Raw genomic sequence first — 15,330 nt, 5'->3', positions numbered from 1 at the left:
TGGTAAGAGATCGTTCAATGTGCCTAGGCTACCACTGTTTTCGACAACACAAAGGCCACTTACACAAAAAGAAGTGATGCCAGGAACGACTATTCTTAAGGAAACAAAATCATTTCACCCCAAGAACAAGCGACTGGCAGCCTGATTACACTGCACGCTCATTCACAATCATTCAGTGTAGATGCATCTTTAGTCTGTGACTTGTAAGTATTACTGAGAAATAAAAATGAAAACAAGATTAACTTTTAAAACCAAAAGTATAATTTGGATGGAAAGCCAAAGTTTACCAATATAAAGTTGGATTACATAAGTAGATTTTATGAAATGGGCTAATAGGGTTATGTGGATAAGTAAACATCCTGCAGGTTCAGTAATGGCTTACAGTAACTGGGAACTATTCAGTGTCACAGTCACCGATAGTTTATCTTCAAATATTGCAGCTTTGCATGAAACAAATCTGCTAAGAATATGAGATTAAAGAAGATGCCCACTGCAACATGTAGTGGGCAGATCAATATAATCCTAGAAAATAAGGCTTTTTTCAAATATCTTGACTATCCAAATGTGAATGTGAGAAGCACAATCGCTGTGCACTCACCCCCATCACGAGACCCCCAACTGCAGCTGTCTCTGATGTCACGTCATCTTCTGGAATAGGAAGCTGGCTCGGAATCACTGAGGCAGGACCCAGTCTCCCTGTGGGCAGAGCTTCAGCACGTCACCGGTAGCCCAACATCATGTGCGCTTGCACTTGTGCTTCCACTCTGCTAATCAAAGCAGTGCAGGAGAGAACTTGCGTGATGCCGGGCTTTGACGTGCGGTGAAGCTTCCAGTTTTGGACGTTGACATGACATCACCAGCATCAGAGGCAGCTGCAGCCGGGGATCACGTAATTGGGCTTAGCGGACAGCGACAACGCTGCTTATAGGCACATTTGGGACCACAAGGTATTTGAAGAAAGGTTTAAATCGATCTGCCCACTTACACATTGTAGTGCGCAACCTCTTTAACAAAAATTCTCATCTACACGTTGCTTGGGATTTCGGCACAAAAATCTGCACTGCAGGTGTACACTATGTTTGTTATGGTGCAGAATTATTTGTGGATTTTCCGCCTTGCAATGAAATGAGTAAAATCTACAGTAAATTTACAACAGAATCCACAGCAAATACAAATGTAACACAATTGGATTTTACAGCCAATACTCTGTAGAAATGCTGCAAAAATCCTGCAGCAAATCTGCTACATTTGCGCATACCCTAAAAAATAAACATATAAATGCATCTTCTTCACAAAACATCCAAAGAACTTCAAACAAATAACATTAGATGGATGATATATTTCAGTTTCTCCCTTTTGAAACTCTCATTTTACGTACACTGTAATCCACGTGTAATGTTGCCAAATGTTGAAAAGGACAGTAGTAAAAAAAACCCAAAACAAAACTAATTAAAATTAAAAACAAAACAAAAGGACACCATCATTAATATTTGTGGCTTCCTAACGTAGATTCACAAAACGGTTTCAAAATTTCTACAACTCAAAATCTGTTCCATTCATCTCCGTGTCGTTTGGTGGTAAGCACATGGATCTCTGTAAGCTCCATTGAGGTGTATGGAACAGTCGAGGTCATTTCTGTAAGGCGGGGGCACACTTGCCAGAGCAATGCGAGTCTCACGCCCTAATACCCGGCACTGTCGCCGGCAGTCTGTACCGGAGCGTGCGGCTGCATAAAAATACATGCAGCTACACACTCCAGTGCCGATTGCCGGCGACAGTGCAGAGTTTCTCACAATATGACCCCCGGCCTTACAGTGTGAATTCACTCAAGCAACCAAGACATACATAGTAGCATTATCTAGTTGTTTTGATGGAAATAATTGTAGTTATCAGACCCCATCATGCTCTTCATAAATGGTTGCTGGGTCTGTGGAGCATAAGGGGGTAGTGGAAGTAAAGCCTCGCTAGGAGCTGTACGTCCTGTATTTGACAGACCATACGATGAGGAGAAGTTTCCAGTGAATGATGAGTAATTCGAAAGTCCATCTGCAGATGATGAGAAACCAGTAGCTGTGGAGGGAGCGCTTGAGGACAACGGGGATTTGGAAAATTTATTACCGCCATATGATTTACGCTTGAGGCCAGGCGAAAAGTTGTCCAAGTGTGGCGTTTTCATGGCCTTTAAGCTGGAGAAAGAAATGTGAAATGATCGTGAGCAAGACGTCCACCAAGAATACACAGTATAATTACTAATGTCCATATATGTATACATGGAACATTTTTGCAAAGTAGCACTTCATTGATAGCATACATTATCACAAGCTACCGGTACATACTTTTGTATTTAGTGCACTTACTTCCCAGTGGTTCAGTCTCGTCTTTGCTGCTGTTTAACCTCCATCCTGATTCCCAAATTTCACCTTGCTCATTTTTTCTCTATAATGAACATCACATGGGCAGCAGAGCCCATACCATCTCTGTCTGAGGTGGTAACACTGATTAACTTTCCCTCTATAGTCTCTTAAATTAGCTAATTAACTACATGTGGACAAGCAGGGAGGCTGAACTAACATCAACTTCATAATAAATGTGTGACAGGAACTGCATAATCATTAATAGTAACTGTGATTATAAATTTCAACCATTTAGTAAATATACGGTGTAATCATCATACAAAAACGTCTTATGTTCGTTCCTTCAGAAAACATACAGGCATGCAATTCCCAGATGGATCGCCATCTGATTGCTTGACCCATCTAAAGATAAAAAGTTTCAAATTATTAGCTGAATAATATAGGAGGGCATGAGCTATACAATGAAATCAGTAGCCCAGTTTATGCTCCTCATCAGTCGGTTTGCAAGTAGAACAAGAGTTGTAGTGCCAAACTGCTTAAAAGAAGATGTGTCGCCTACATTTTACTTTACTAGACAATAGAACGTGATTTTTTTTTACTGTTTTTGTACATAACTATGGTAGAAACAACTTTGCATTTACAGCATTTAGAGATAACAGCTACATGGACCACAGGAAACTTTAGTTTGGAGATGGTTGTTAATATCCATGGGAGAGTCTCCTAGACATGCTCTGTGATATGTGCAGAGGTCACTGTGCAGGGAGAGAGGAGGGGGAGCTGTGTCTACTATCTATTGAGAATTGTGCGATTCTATGCTATTTAGAGCATTAAGGGTCACAGGCTAAATGGACGTGAAAACTGCAAAAAAAAAAACTGACATATTAGAAACAAAAAAGTTTCATTTTCAAAATCCATTTAAAAAGTCACTTCCGTCTTTCTGTCTGTCCTTCTGTCACGGAAATCCCAAGTCGCTGATTGGTCGTGGCTGTTTTGCCGCCACCAATCAGCAACGGGCACAGTCCGGCGGCAAAATGGCCGCTTCTTACTCCCCGCAGTCAGTGCCCGCTCTATAATCCCCTCCACTCAGCTATGCCGCGGTGTAACGCACTCCGTTACCGCTGCTATTAACCCTGTGTGACCAACTTTTTACTATTGATGCTGCCTATGCGGCATCAATAGTAAAAAGATCTATTGTTAAAAATAATTAAAAAATAAAAAATCGTTATATACTCACCGTCCGTCGACCCCTCGGATCAGGAACCGGCCTTTCCCGCTCCTCGCGACGCTCCGGTGACCGCTACATGCATTGCGGTCTCGCGAGATGATGACGTAGTGGTCTCGCGAGACCGCTACGTCATCATTTCGCGAGACCGCAATGCACTCTTGGGACCAGAGCGTCGCCAGGAGCGTCGGTAACCGCTTCGCCTGCATCCGGGGGCCAACGGAAGGTGACTATATAACTATTTTTATTTTAATTCTTTATTTATTTATTTTTTAACAGGGATATGATGCCCACATTGCTATATACTGCGTGGGCTGGGCAATACACTACGTGGGCTGGGCAATACACTACGTGGGCTGGGCAATACACTACGTGGGCTGGGCAATACACTACGTGGGCTGGGCAATACACTACGTGGGCTGGGCAATACACTACGTGGGCTGGGCAATACACTACGTTGCCTGTGCTAAATACTGCGTGGCCTGCGTCATATACTGTGTGCGAGGGCTGTTATATACTACGTAGCCTGTGTCATACGCTACGTGGCCTGTGTTATATCCTGTGTTATATACTGCATGCGTGGGCTGTTATATACTACGTGAGGTGTGTTATACGATATGTGGGCTGCGCTATGCACTCCGTGGGCTGCGCTATGCACTCCGTGGGCTGCGCTATGCACTCCGTGGGCTGCGCTATGCACTCCGTGGGCTGCGCAATATACTACGTGGCTGCGCAATATACTACGTGGCTGCGCAATATACTACGTGGCTGCGCAATATACTACGTGGCTGCGCAATATACTACGTGGCTGCGCAATATACTACGTGGCTGCGCAATATACTACGTGGCTGCGCAATATACTACGTGGCTGCGCTATTTACTACGTGGGCTGTTATATACTACATGGCCGGCCGCGAACAATCAGCGACAGGCGCAGTCCGGCTGTGAATTGGCGCGGGATTTGAACCACGCTTCGCTAATTGGACGCGGCTGGCCGAATCCTGTGTATTCAATGTATTATTCTATAATCTTCATAAATAAACTACATACATATTCTAGAATACCCGATGCGTTAGAATCGGGCTACCATCTAGTAAATAATAATTTCAATTTTTTTTCCTGACTATACATTCTTTTTGAGCACTTTCCTGATTTAGAGCTAACAGTCGGTGTACAGAAAAATACCGTATTTTTCGGATTATAAGACGCACCTTCTCCAAAATTTGGGAGGCAAATGGGCGCCTTATAATCTGGATGTTCCACCTGTGGCTGTAGATGGGGGGGAAGAGAGACGTGACGGCTGGGTGGGCGAGTCGTTCACAGGAGGCAGGAACTGGCTGCTGTTAAAAAAAAAAAAAAAAAAAAAAAAAAAAAATCACTGCTTTTCACACACATAGCCCCACCCATTTCTATGCACTGAAGTCAGCGCAGAGAGGTGGGAAGGACTATTGGCATGTGGAGCAGTGAATATTCATCTTCTGTAATAGTAGGCACAGTGTTAGCTGCAGCCTTCCTGCAGTGGCTGGGCGATCACGTGTGCCTGCCATTAAAGAGAGAGAGAGTGAATATTCACTACTTCCCACATCCATGGGAGTGGAGATCCATGAATATTCATTGTCTTTAACCCCTTCAAGACCTTGCCCTTTTTCAGTTTTGTGTTTTTGTTTTCCAATCCCTTCCTTCCCAGAGCCATAACACTTTTATTTTTCCGTTAATGTGAGGGCTTATTTTTTGCGGGACAAGTTGTACTTTTGAACAACATCATTGGTTTTAGCATCTCGTGTACTAGAAACTAGGAAAAAAATTCCAAGTGAGGTGAAATTGCAAAAAAAGTGCAATCCCACACTTGTTTTGCTTTTTTGCTAAAAAAAAAAAAAAAAATTGCGCAATTTTCCAATACCTGTAGTGTCTCCATTTTTCGTGATCTGGGGTCAGGTGATGGCTTATTTTTTGCGTGCCGAGCTGACGTTTCTAATGATACCATGATGGTGCAGATACGTTCTTTTGATCGCCCGTTATTTACATTTTAATGCAATGTCGCGGCGACCAAAAAAAACCCTTAATTCTGGCGTTTTTTATTTTTTTCTCGCTACGAGGTTTAGCGATCAGGTTAATGCTTTTTTTATTGATAGATCGGGCAGTTCTGAACGCGGCGATACCAAATATGTGTAGGTTTGATTTTTTTTTATTGTTTTATTTTGAATGGGGTGATTTAAACTTTTATATTTTTTTATTTTTTTCATATTTAAAACTTTTTTTTTTTTTTTTTTTTTTTTTTACTTTTGCCATGCTTCAATAGCCTCCATGGGAGGCTAGAAGCTGGCACAACTTGATCGGCTCTGCTACATAGGAGAGATGCATAGATCGCCCCTATGTAGTAGATTTACTGCATTGCTATGAGCACCGACCACAGGGTGGCACTCACAGCAATCCAGCATCAACAGCCATAGGTCTCAAGGAGACCTCTGGTTGTTATGCCGACGCATTGCTGACCCCCGATCATTTGACGGGGGTCAGCGATGCACGCATTTCCAGCCCCATGGCTGGAAGCGATAGTTAAATGCTGCTGTCAGCGTTTGACAGGGGCATTTAACTAGTTAATAGCGGCGGGTGAATTGCGATTCCACCCGACGCTATTGCGGGCACATGTCAGCTGTTCAAAACAGCTGACATGTCCCGGCCTTGATGAGGGCTCACCGCCGGAGCCCACGTCAAAGCAGGGGATCTGACCTCTGCAGTACTAGTACGGTGGAGGTTGGTAAGGGGTGGGGAGCATGAGTATTCCAGCAGCTTATCTCGGCATAATCAATTTCCCTCTTCTAAAGCGTTTTATAGTTCGGTGGGTCTTATAGTCAGAAAAATACAGTATATTGCATTAACCTTTCTTCAGTCGATCCTGCACCACACCATGTTTTGTAAGGCTAAGTTCACATTTGCGTTCGGGGCTTTGCGAAGGGCTGCGTACGTCCTCAGTTAAGCCCCGCCTACTTTACATGCGTCCTGCGTACCTATCTTTAGCATTGGGTAAGCAGGACATGCGGATGTGTTTTGACAGGCTGGCCGACCGCACAGGAACGCAACAAGTTGCGTCTTGTGCAGACGGTGGGTGCGTCAAAACGACGCATCCGCATACATCTGCATGTCCTGAGTACCCAATGTTAAAGATAGGAATGCAGGACGCATGCAGAAGTATGCGGAAGTAGGCGGGGTTTAACGGAGGATATACGCAGACCTCCGCGAAGTCCCCGAACACAAATGTGAACCCGGCCTAAGTCACAGCAGTGTTCACAATTGTGCAGATTGATACTAAACTCAGTTACTAATTGAACAGACATCTACTAATAGTCCAACAAATATAAAATACTAGATGGAGGCCCGATGCGATAGGGTGGTGACGTCCCAATGGGGACAGGCTTTGCAGCACTCAAGATTCTCTCGTCCCCAAGCCCCATATAAAGCGGCATAAAGGTTGATTATGGCCCCATAAGATGCTCCATAGAAAATGTGCCCCATATAAGGCTGCATAATGGTTGATTATGGCCGAAAAAGATGCTCTATAGAAACATGTGCCCCATGTGCTGCGATAAAAAAAACCAAAAACAAAAAAAACATACTCACCTCTTGTCCTGAGCAGGCCCCCCGACACTTGCGATATTCACCTGTTCCACCGCCGTCTTCCGAGTCTCTGCAGTGACTGTTCAGGCAGAGGGCGGCACACACTAAACACGTCATCACGCCCTCTGACCTGAATGTCACAGCCAGAGGACACGGAAGACCGAGCGGCGCACTGCGGTGTACCCGGGACAGGTGAATCGGAATGCTCACCCTCCCCCCGTTATACTCACCTGCTCCCGACGCGGTACCTGGCAGCTTCTCACTGACAGATGGTCTCCGTGAGCCGGCAGCTTCTTCCTATGTTCAGCGGTCACATCGTTGCGCTGAGCACAGGAATAAGCTAACGGCGCCGGAGAAGCAGGGACATGCAGAGACGCGCCGGGAGCAGGTGAGTATAATGGACAGCTGCCGCTCCCCCGCCGACCCGGAAGGTCCGGCGATGACCCGTTGGTGGTACTGTGCAAGGGCCTGGTACCACCAGCGGGTGGCATATTGGAATACCCATCACTTGTGTATTCCAATATGGCGGTCGACGTACTTCCGGTGCGGCGTGGTGAATTGTGCGATTCGAGGCCCTCCAGACGGAAGTGGATGACAGACAATTTAAGGCCATTATATAAATAGACTAATAACTTTTCCAGTCCTATTAGAGAACAACTGGCCACACCGGTACTACAGTGAAGGACTAGTCTACCAGACACTGCTTGTTAAGGTCTCCCTGCTTTGGCTGGTTACTGATTAGCCTCATAATATCCATATGTTCTAAAAAGCAAAAATAGATAACTAAATGCATACTTTCAACCCCTTCGCACTGCGGCCAAATTTTATTTTTGCACTTTTGTTTTTTCCTCCTCGTCCTCAGAGAATGATAACTTCTACAAAGAAAACATTTTTTTTTTAAAAAAGCGCAATTTCCCATTGAATAGGACACGAGCGTGCTTGGACAACATCAAACTTGATTGTAGATATTGTTGTCTACACCAGCAGTGGGGAACCTTATTTCTATCAAGGGCCATTTGGATATTTATAACATCCTTTGGGGTCGTACAAATCATGCCCTAACTCCGCTCACAAAGTACGTCCTCATGCTAACACTGGCGTCAGTATGTAATCTTTCATTGCACGCAGGTCAGCGTTCAGTAGTGAACACTGCGTGCGCGAGATCGGAGAGCAAAAATTAATGGGCCCAAGGATGTCAAAATACAGCTGTCAGCCAAAGCATTGCGGTCTCTTGGAATCTGCCCAAGGGCCGAAGAAAAGGTTATCGAGGGGCCGTGAATGGCCTATGGGTCTGAGGTTTCCCACCCCTGGTCTGCACAATCCTCAACAGAACGGATATGCTGTGGATCCAAAAATCCTTGCTACGTGTAAATTTCTGGTCGGAAAATGGTCGGCATTTAGATGAGATTAGTAACAATTATTCTCACGATTGGCGGGGAAGCAGTGAACTCCTGAAGACCTACTGACTTTCTGCTTGCTGAGTGTATAACGGGTGTGCACCAGATGATTGACAGTTTGGACCATTGGCATGGCTTAATAGTTGGCCCAAGCCACGCTCTCCCAGATGCTACAGAGAAAGCTTCCCTCTGGAGCATCAAAAAAGCGCAGGGGAACTGAAAGGAACTGAAACTGTTTAAAATCAGAACAGTGACCAGAAGCTCTACAGGAGAAGTCTTTACGCGCTGCGCTCCTTGTCTAGGAAACTGGCTACCTCTGAGACTGGACAGAGAATGATGACCTACAAGCTGTTCTCAAAAAGGAGGGATTTGTAATTTTATTAAATACAAAGAGGATTTTTAGCAAGTAGTAAATTATTTTGCTTGTTTTTTCAAGCATGTTACAATTTTGCCTATTCATCATGAGGAGAAAACCCTTAAAAGGGGTTGACCCATGAACAAAGTACATTTTAATTAATAGATCATATGTTAAAAAATGTTCCTGCCACGAGATATTCCTCTAAATGTACCCTTCTGTGGATGTGTCCATCCAATAGGCAACATGGTCAGATATACCACAGCTCCTAGGCAGGGGAGGATGCAAAGGATTATACAGACATTACAGCATATAATTGCAGCTTATTCTTTCTGTGAGGTAAAACAAGTTTTTAAGAAGGCAGCGAAATATTTTACCTCACAGAAAGAATCAGCTGTGATACCGTGATGTAATGTCTATAAACTCTTTTTCTACCTCCTGCCAGGAGCTGTGGTATAATCAGACCATGTTTCTGCACGGTCAGACACAGCCATTACACAGAAGACAGCAGGGGCACATTTGTAAGATTATCTCAGCACAGGAACATTTTATTTTAAACATCCAATTGTGGAAGTTATTATTATTTCAAGATCTATTGATCAAAGTGTACTTTGTTTATGGGGAAAACCCCTTTGATTTACATAACAGTAACAGAGCCAGCTTCTTTAGGCTATGTGCACACGTTGCAGATTAGGCTTAGGAATTTCTGGTGCGGATTCTGCATCTCTTGGCAGAAAACGCAGGTGCGGATTTGATGCGTTTTTTGTGCGGATGTACTGCATTTTTTACCCCTGCGGATTTCTATAATGGAATGGGTACAAAACCGCTGCAGATCCGCAAAAAAGTAGTGACATGCTACTTCTTTTAATCCACAGCGTTTCCGCACGGAATTTTCCGCACCAGTAGCACAGCATTTTTTTTTGCCACTGATTTACATTGTACTGTAAATCACTTGCAGATCTGCAGCGTTTCTGCACCGCAAAAACCGCTGCGGATCCGCAGGAAATCCGCAACGTGTGCACATACCCTTAGCAGTTAAAATGAGTTATCCATAGAATAGGTGATAAATATATTACACCATTCTGACAGCGAATGAGAGTTACCCTTTATGTCACAATGTGGGGGCCTAATGGTCTGACACCCACTGATCAATAAGTTGCCACCTATCATGAGATCACTTGTTTTCATCGGCAAACATATTTAAGCATATATAGCCTTGATTTGGTCCCAAAGTCTAACACTTTGAGCAGAGAAAAATTGTCATTCATATAGACTTTCTTTTATTGCTCAATTATTTTGTGCTTGAAAAATTAAATCTGTGATGAAATTGGCTGCTATTTTAGCCATGTCTGGGTCAAGTTGAGTTTAAGGTAGACCACAAGCTAAAATGGAATTGTGGGCGTATAGTACACCACTAACTCCAAAAGCAACCTGCCGTATATTAGAGATACAGTACCCCCACAAATCATAGTAATGATATACTTTATTAAACATGGCCATAAATGGTTTACACATAACACCTTCTGGGAGAAAGTTTTGAGGAGTCAAAAATACTGTCCTTACTGATCAGGATTCTCCCACTGCACTTTAGATTTAATACTTAGTCGCTTCCGTGAAGATAAACAGAATCTGACAAAAGTCTGACAGCTTAGTCTATACAGTTAGTCCTCGGGTTACAACGGTCTCGAGTTACATCGTTTCGTGGTTACGACGCTTTATACGACCTCATTCCGACTTACGTGGTTTTGCGTCGTAAGTCGAACTACGTGCAACTACGTGTAGTGGCGGAAGAATAGAGTCCAGTACTGTACACTGTACCCGGTTACACGAGGAAAACGAGTCTCCTGCACGCCATAACACCCTAATTATGTTGGGTACGGTGTTAGGATAGGTGTTTGGATAGGCTGTGTTTGCAGTACTGTACTGTTATTATGGTACAGTACTGTATGAACGTATGGTCCGACTTGCATCGAAATTCGGTTTACGACGCCGCGTAGGAACGGATCAACGTCGTAAGTCGAGGACTACCTGTATAGGTAATGTAATAGGAAGAGTAATGTGATACTAAAATAATACTTACTTGTTCTTGTGTTTGGATCCACTGACGTGAGCCTCATACTGCTCTATAGAATTCAGAACAACATTGCATGTATCACAGCTGTACCAGTTTCCGGCTGAAAGACACAGGAATGGCAAGTATTTATTATGACCTGCTACCCAAAAGTTTATGGATAAAAGACACAAGAAAAGGATGAATCACAACGGCAAGTCTGTCTGCAATGCTGGACTACTGCTGCTGCAGACTCTGGAAACAATTCTAGGTGCAGTTCCAAGATGGCCTACTAACGAGTATCTTTTTTTTTTTTTTTTTTTTAAAGACTGGTTATAAAAGGTAATTTAGTACAAAAGCATTTACCACCTAATATATAGAGGACTTCTGTTTCCTCAGCCACAGAATTGCACATAGGAGTTTGAAGGAAGCAATGGTAAAGCATATGCCCTGCCACTTCAGTGCTCAGATGTTTCACGGCTTCCATCTCAGAGTAAAAAGAAACCAACAGGCTTTATGTCAGCAACTTTGTGCCATCTTACATTACCGGCAAAATCTATATGACAAAAACAATTCTCAGAAAGAAAAACAAAACAAAACAAAAAAACTTTAAACCAAAGCAGTTTTCATCCAACCTGTTGGTGATAAATGTTGCACCACCCCTTAGGGTATGTGCACACGATGCAGATTTAGTGCAGTTTTGAAGCGTTTTTTTCTGCAGCAGAAACGCTGCAGAACTGCACTGTGATTTACAGTACAATGAAAATCAATGTGAAAAAAAAAAGCTGTGCACATGGTGCAGAAAAATCCACGCAGAAACGCTGCAGATTTCAAAGAAGTGCATGTCACTTCTTTTGTGCAGTTCTGCAGCGTTTCTGCACCCCTCCATTATAGAAATCCACAGTGGTAAAATCTGCACAAAATCCGCATCAATTCCGCACAAAAAACACACTAAGGGTATGTGCACACGCTGTGGATTTTGCTGCGGATCCGCATCGGATTTGACGCTGCGGATCCGCAGCAGTTTTCCATACGGTGTACAGTACAATGTAACCCTACGGAAAACAAAATCCGCAGTGCACACGATGCAGAAAAATCCATGCGGATTCTCTGCGGAAAAAAAAGAAGGAGCATGTCACTCCTTTCTGCGGATTTCAACTTGCACCAATAGGAAAGTGCAGTTGAAAACCCGCAGAGGAATCCGCAGAAGAAACCGCACAAAAATCCGCAGTTAAAACCGCAGCAGTTTTGCACTGCGGATTTTGCAAAGCCGCTGCGGAAAAAAAACGCATCAGAATCCGCATCGCGTGCACATGGCCTAAAACCGCACCTTGGGATTCCGCCAGGAGATACAGATTTAGTGCAGAAAATACTGCACCGCATTTCCTACGTGTGCACATAGCCTTAATGTATGATCACTAGCTGTTTTTGATGGCACGCTACTTGTGAATATTCTGAAATGCAAGCAGTAACTCACAAGTTACCTGATTTTCAGGTGCAAACCCAAAGCTTGTTCGTTTTCATACTGTGAATTTAAATTCCACATATTACAGCCAGATTAGGTTCTTTTGTTGCTTTAATTTTCAAAAACTGTGGCAAAAAACTCCGGTTTTGTGCATTTGTGGGAAAACACAGTAAAAACTGCACCCCAATAGCTAAACGTTAGAAGGTGACCAATTACTAAAATTACATGAAAGGGGCTGGTGGTTTAAGAGCCTTAAATCAACATCAGAAAAATTATGTTAGCGTAAAGGTGGTGGCCAAACGCTAAGTGGACAGTCACTTCTTACCCCAAATCCCCATACACACATGCACGTTCCGCTGAGCTAAGCATCAAGGCCTTCTCAAAGGGAAAAGGATGGAAGCCGCTGACAGACACTAACATGCCCAATCCTTCTTTCTTCTGATATCTGACTTTAGGAGGGACTCGGAACACTCGCTAGGTTGTCGGTGGGCCCTGCCTAAACTATATTATGACCACCTCAAAGTCTGACACTTTGCTTAGTAAACTTACAAGACACACAATTTGAAAGGTGTCGAAAAAGTAACCTGAGGGTAAACATGTTACCTGTATTTTTGTTGCACTTGCTTGGTCTACTGCAAAACTTTAAATACAAACACTGAAAAACTTTAATATGGCTGACATTTGTGCCATTACATGTGTTGCTACAGCATATGTAGTATCTAGAAGTATTAACGCAGTTTACCACAGTATCTTAATGGGAGCTTCCCATGCCTTACATGTGGTACCACATGTCATATGTAAGAGCATAACCATCGAGTCTCCTTTGTTACCAACTAAGAGCAAAGAACAAAAAGTAGTAGAGGAAAGGCAATATTCCCTACATACATCAGCATTGAGCAAAGGCTGGAAATCCTGCTTGCATTACACACCAAGGGTCAAATTTGTCAAGACCAGCTTTTTTCGTGCCGGTCTTTATGAGGGGGTGTGCCGGAGTCAGACGCTCCTTATTCATGTGGAGGGCACTTCTGTGTGCGCTCGCCACAAATCCCAATCTTTTTCTGCTAGATTTGTGTAGTAGCAAACGCTGCCACCTGTCATGAGTTTGACGAGTAGTAGTCACCACGTCCCATTCACTTTGCCGAAGTTGGGAAAAACTGACGTAAAGATGCCAAAAGTTGGAAAATTTAGGCGCAACTCCAAATTGAGCCTAAATTTTGCAAGTTTTTAAAGCTTCTATGCCAGAATTTTTAAACACCTCCAACATCTGCCATCAGGTGAAAGCTCCCAACTATGATAGCAGAAATGGGCTGTTTTGTCAGACAGTCATCTAATGTGTATGCCAACCTTTAGGGCCCCTTCACACTGGTCGATTCTGCTACGATTACGACGCATTTGCGTCATATTCGACATCGCAGTACGAGCTCGTAGCCAGCGGTCACACTCTACGATGTTAACGCTTTTTCTGACGTAGTTGCGATGTGAACGTCACGCGTCGCAATCGTACGCTACCCTTCACACCGCCATAGTCCTACGACTCCGAGCGTGACGTATTACCAGCATGGGCGTGCTAAAACGTCACGCCCAATCAGGAGACAGGTATGCGGAAGCCCAACCCACGTAGTCGCATTACGAGCTCGTATGACCGCCGTCACATACTACGATTTCGACCGCCACAGCGAGACATTTACGACGAAAGAAAGTTCTGCTCTTTCTTTCACATCGTACGATGCTGGGCTGCGTCGCAAATCGTAACGCCATGTCACACTTTGCAACCTCGGAACGAGGACGGATAAACGTCACAAATCGAACGCTCGTTCAGACTTTGATTGCACAGTGTGAAGGGGCCCTTAGACTTAATAAGCCTGTATTGTGGAGAACAAAGACTACAAGCTTTGCGGTGAGAGTTCATTCCTTATACAGGCAGCTTGTAATTGGTCTAAATTGTTAATAATAGGTCGAATCCAAGGAACCAAGCATGCATTTAAGATCTGATACACCAATATTTACCAAGTGAGAAACACATTTAACATCCCACAAGAACTTTATTATTTGAAGTGCTTAAATTTACATTTTGTTGCTGAGAAGCTAGAGATGACTTATTTTTACTATATTACCAGTATATTAAAAATAATCGTTTTAAAAAAATAATAGACAAATTGTGCGTTTAAAAACATTAACACTTTTTATTTCTTGACGAATTCAGGAAACAATGTTTTATTTTTGAGGAAACACAATCACATCTTCCAAGTGATTCAAACCTACATTATCTATTCAGTACAACAACACATTTACATGTACCGGTTACTGACTGGCATTAAAGAAGAAATCAGGGTAAGAACATAAATGTTAGCCCCAAAGAGCATTCCCAAGCTGCCCAACTGTCCGAAATCTGAGTGGGAACCATTACGCCACATTTGTTCAAAGAAATCCCTCCAATGCAAAGAAAAATAAAATGTACTTGTGGTTTCAGAAAAAGAAAAAAAATAGCTAACAGGAGTCATAGGATTTAAAAGATTAGGGATTATCCTAGGTGCAGGGGGCACTCTTCTCAATCATTGCCCTCAGTAGTCACATGCCTGTAAGATCACGGAGGACAGTAACTGGCCGCAGCCGTTATGAGCAGGACAGTGGGGTACCACTGAATAATGGCACTGGAACAGGGGAGCTAATACAATTTTTTTTGTATTGTTTTATACATTTTCTGACCTGAGCCCAATTTTGAAAAACCCTGAACAACCCATTTAAATGGCCTTTGTAAAAACCTTAAAATTATATAAAAAGGAAAATTAAAATTGATGCAAGTTAACAGGCAAGACAGCAAAAGTAAACCACCTAAAATAAAGGCCCGACAACAAATGAATGAAAGCTAAAC

General features: G+C 43.2%; 1 protein-coding gene across 1 annotated transcript in view; it reads right to left on the bottom strand.

The window, feature by feature from the left end:
- Positions 1–238: 238 nt before the first annotated feature.
- Positions 239–15,330, bottom strand: part of ZNF346 (zinc finger protein 346) — a 44,020-nt gene continuing 28,928 nt past the window's right edge. The window contains exons 6-7 of the mRNA XM_077265719.1: positions 11,024–11,117; positions 239–2,186 (exon numbers count right to left, since the gene is read on the bottom strand). Coding sequence (XP_077121834.1) covers positions 1,859–2,186; positions 11,024–11,117 — 422 coding nt within the window. The 3' untranslated portion in view covers positions 239–1,858. The remainder of the gene's footprint in view (positions 2,187–11,023; positions 11,118–15,330) is intronic.

The sequence above is a fragment of the Ranitomeya variabilis genome, chromosome 5 (genome assembly GCF_051348905.1).
Source record: "Ranitomeya variabilis isolate aRanVar5 chromosome 5, aRanVar5.hap1, whole genome shotgun sequence".
NCBI lineage: Eukaryota > Metazoa > Chordata > Amphibia > Anura > Dendrobatidae > Ranitomeya > Ranitomeya variabilis.
This window is presented reverse-complemented; position numbering and strand designations above follow the sequence as displayed.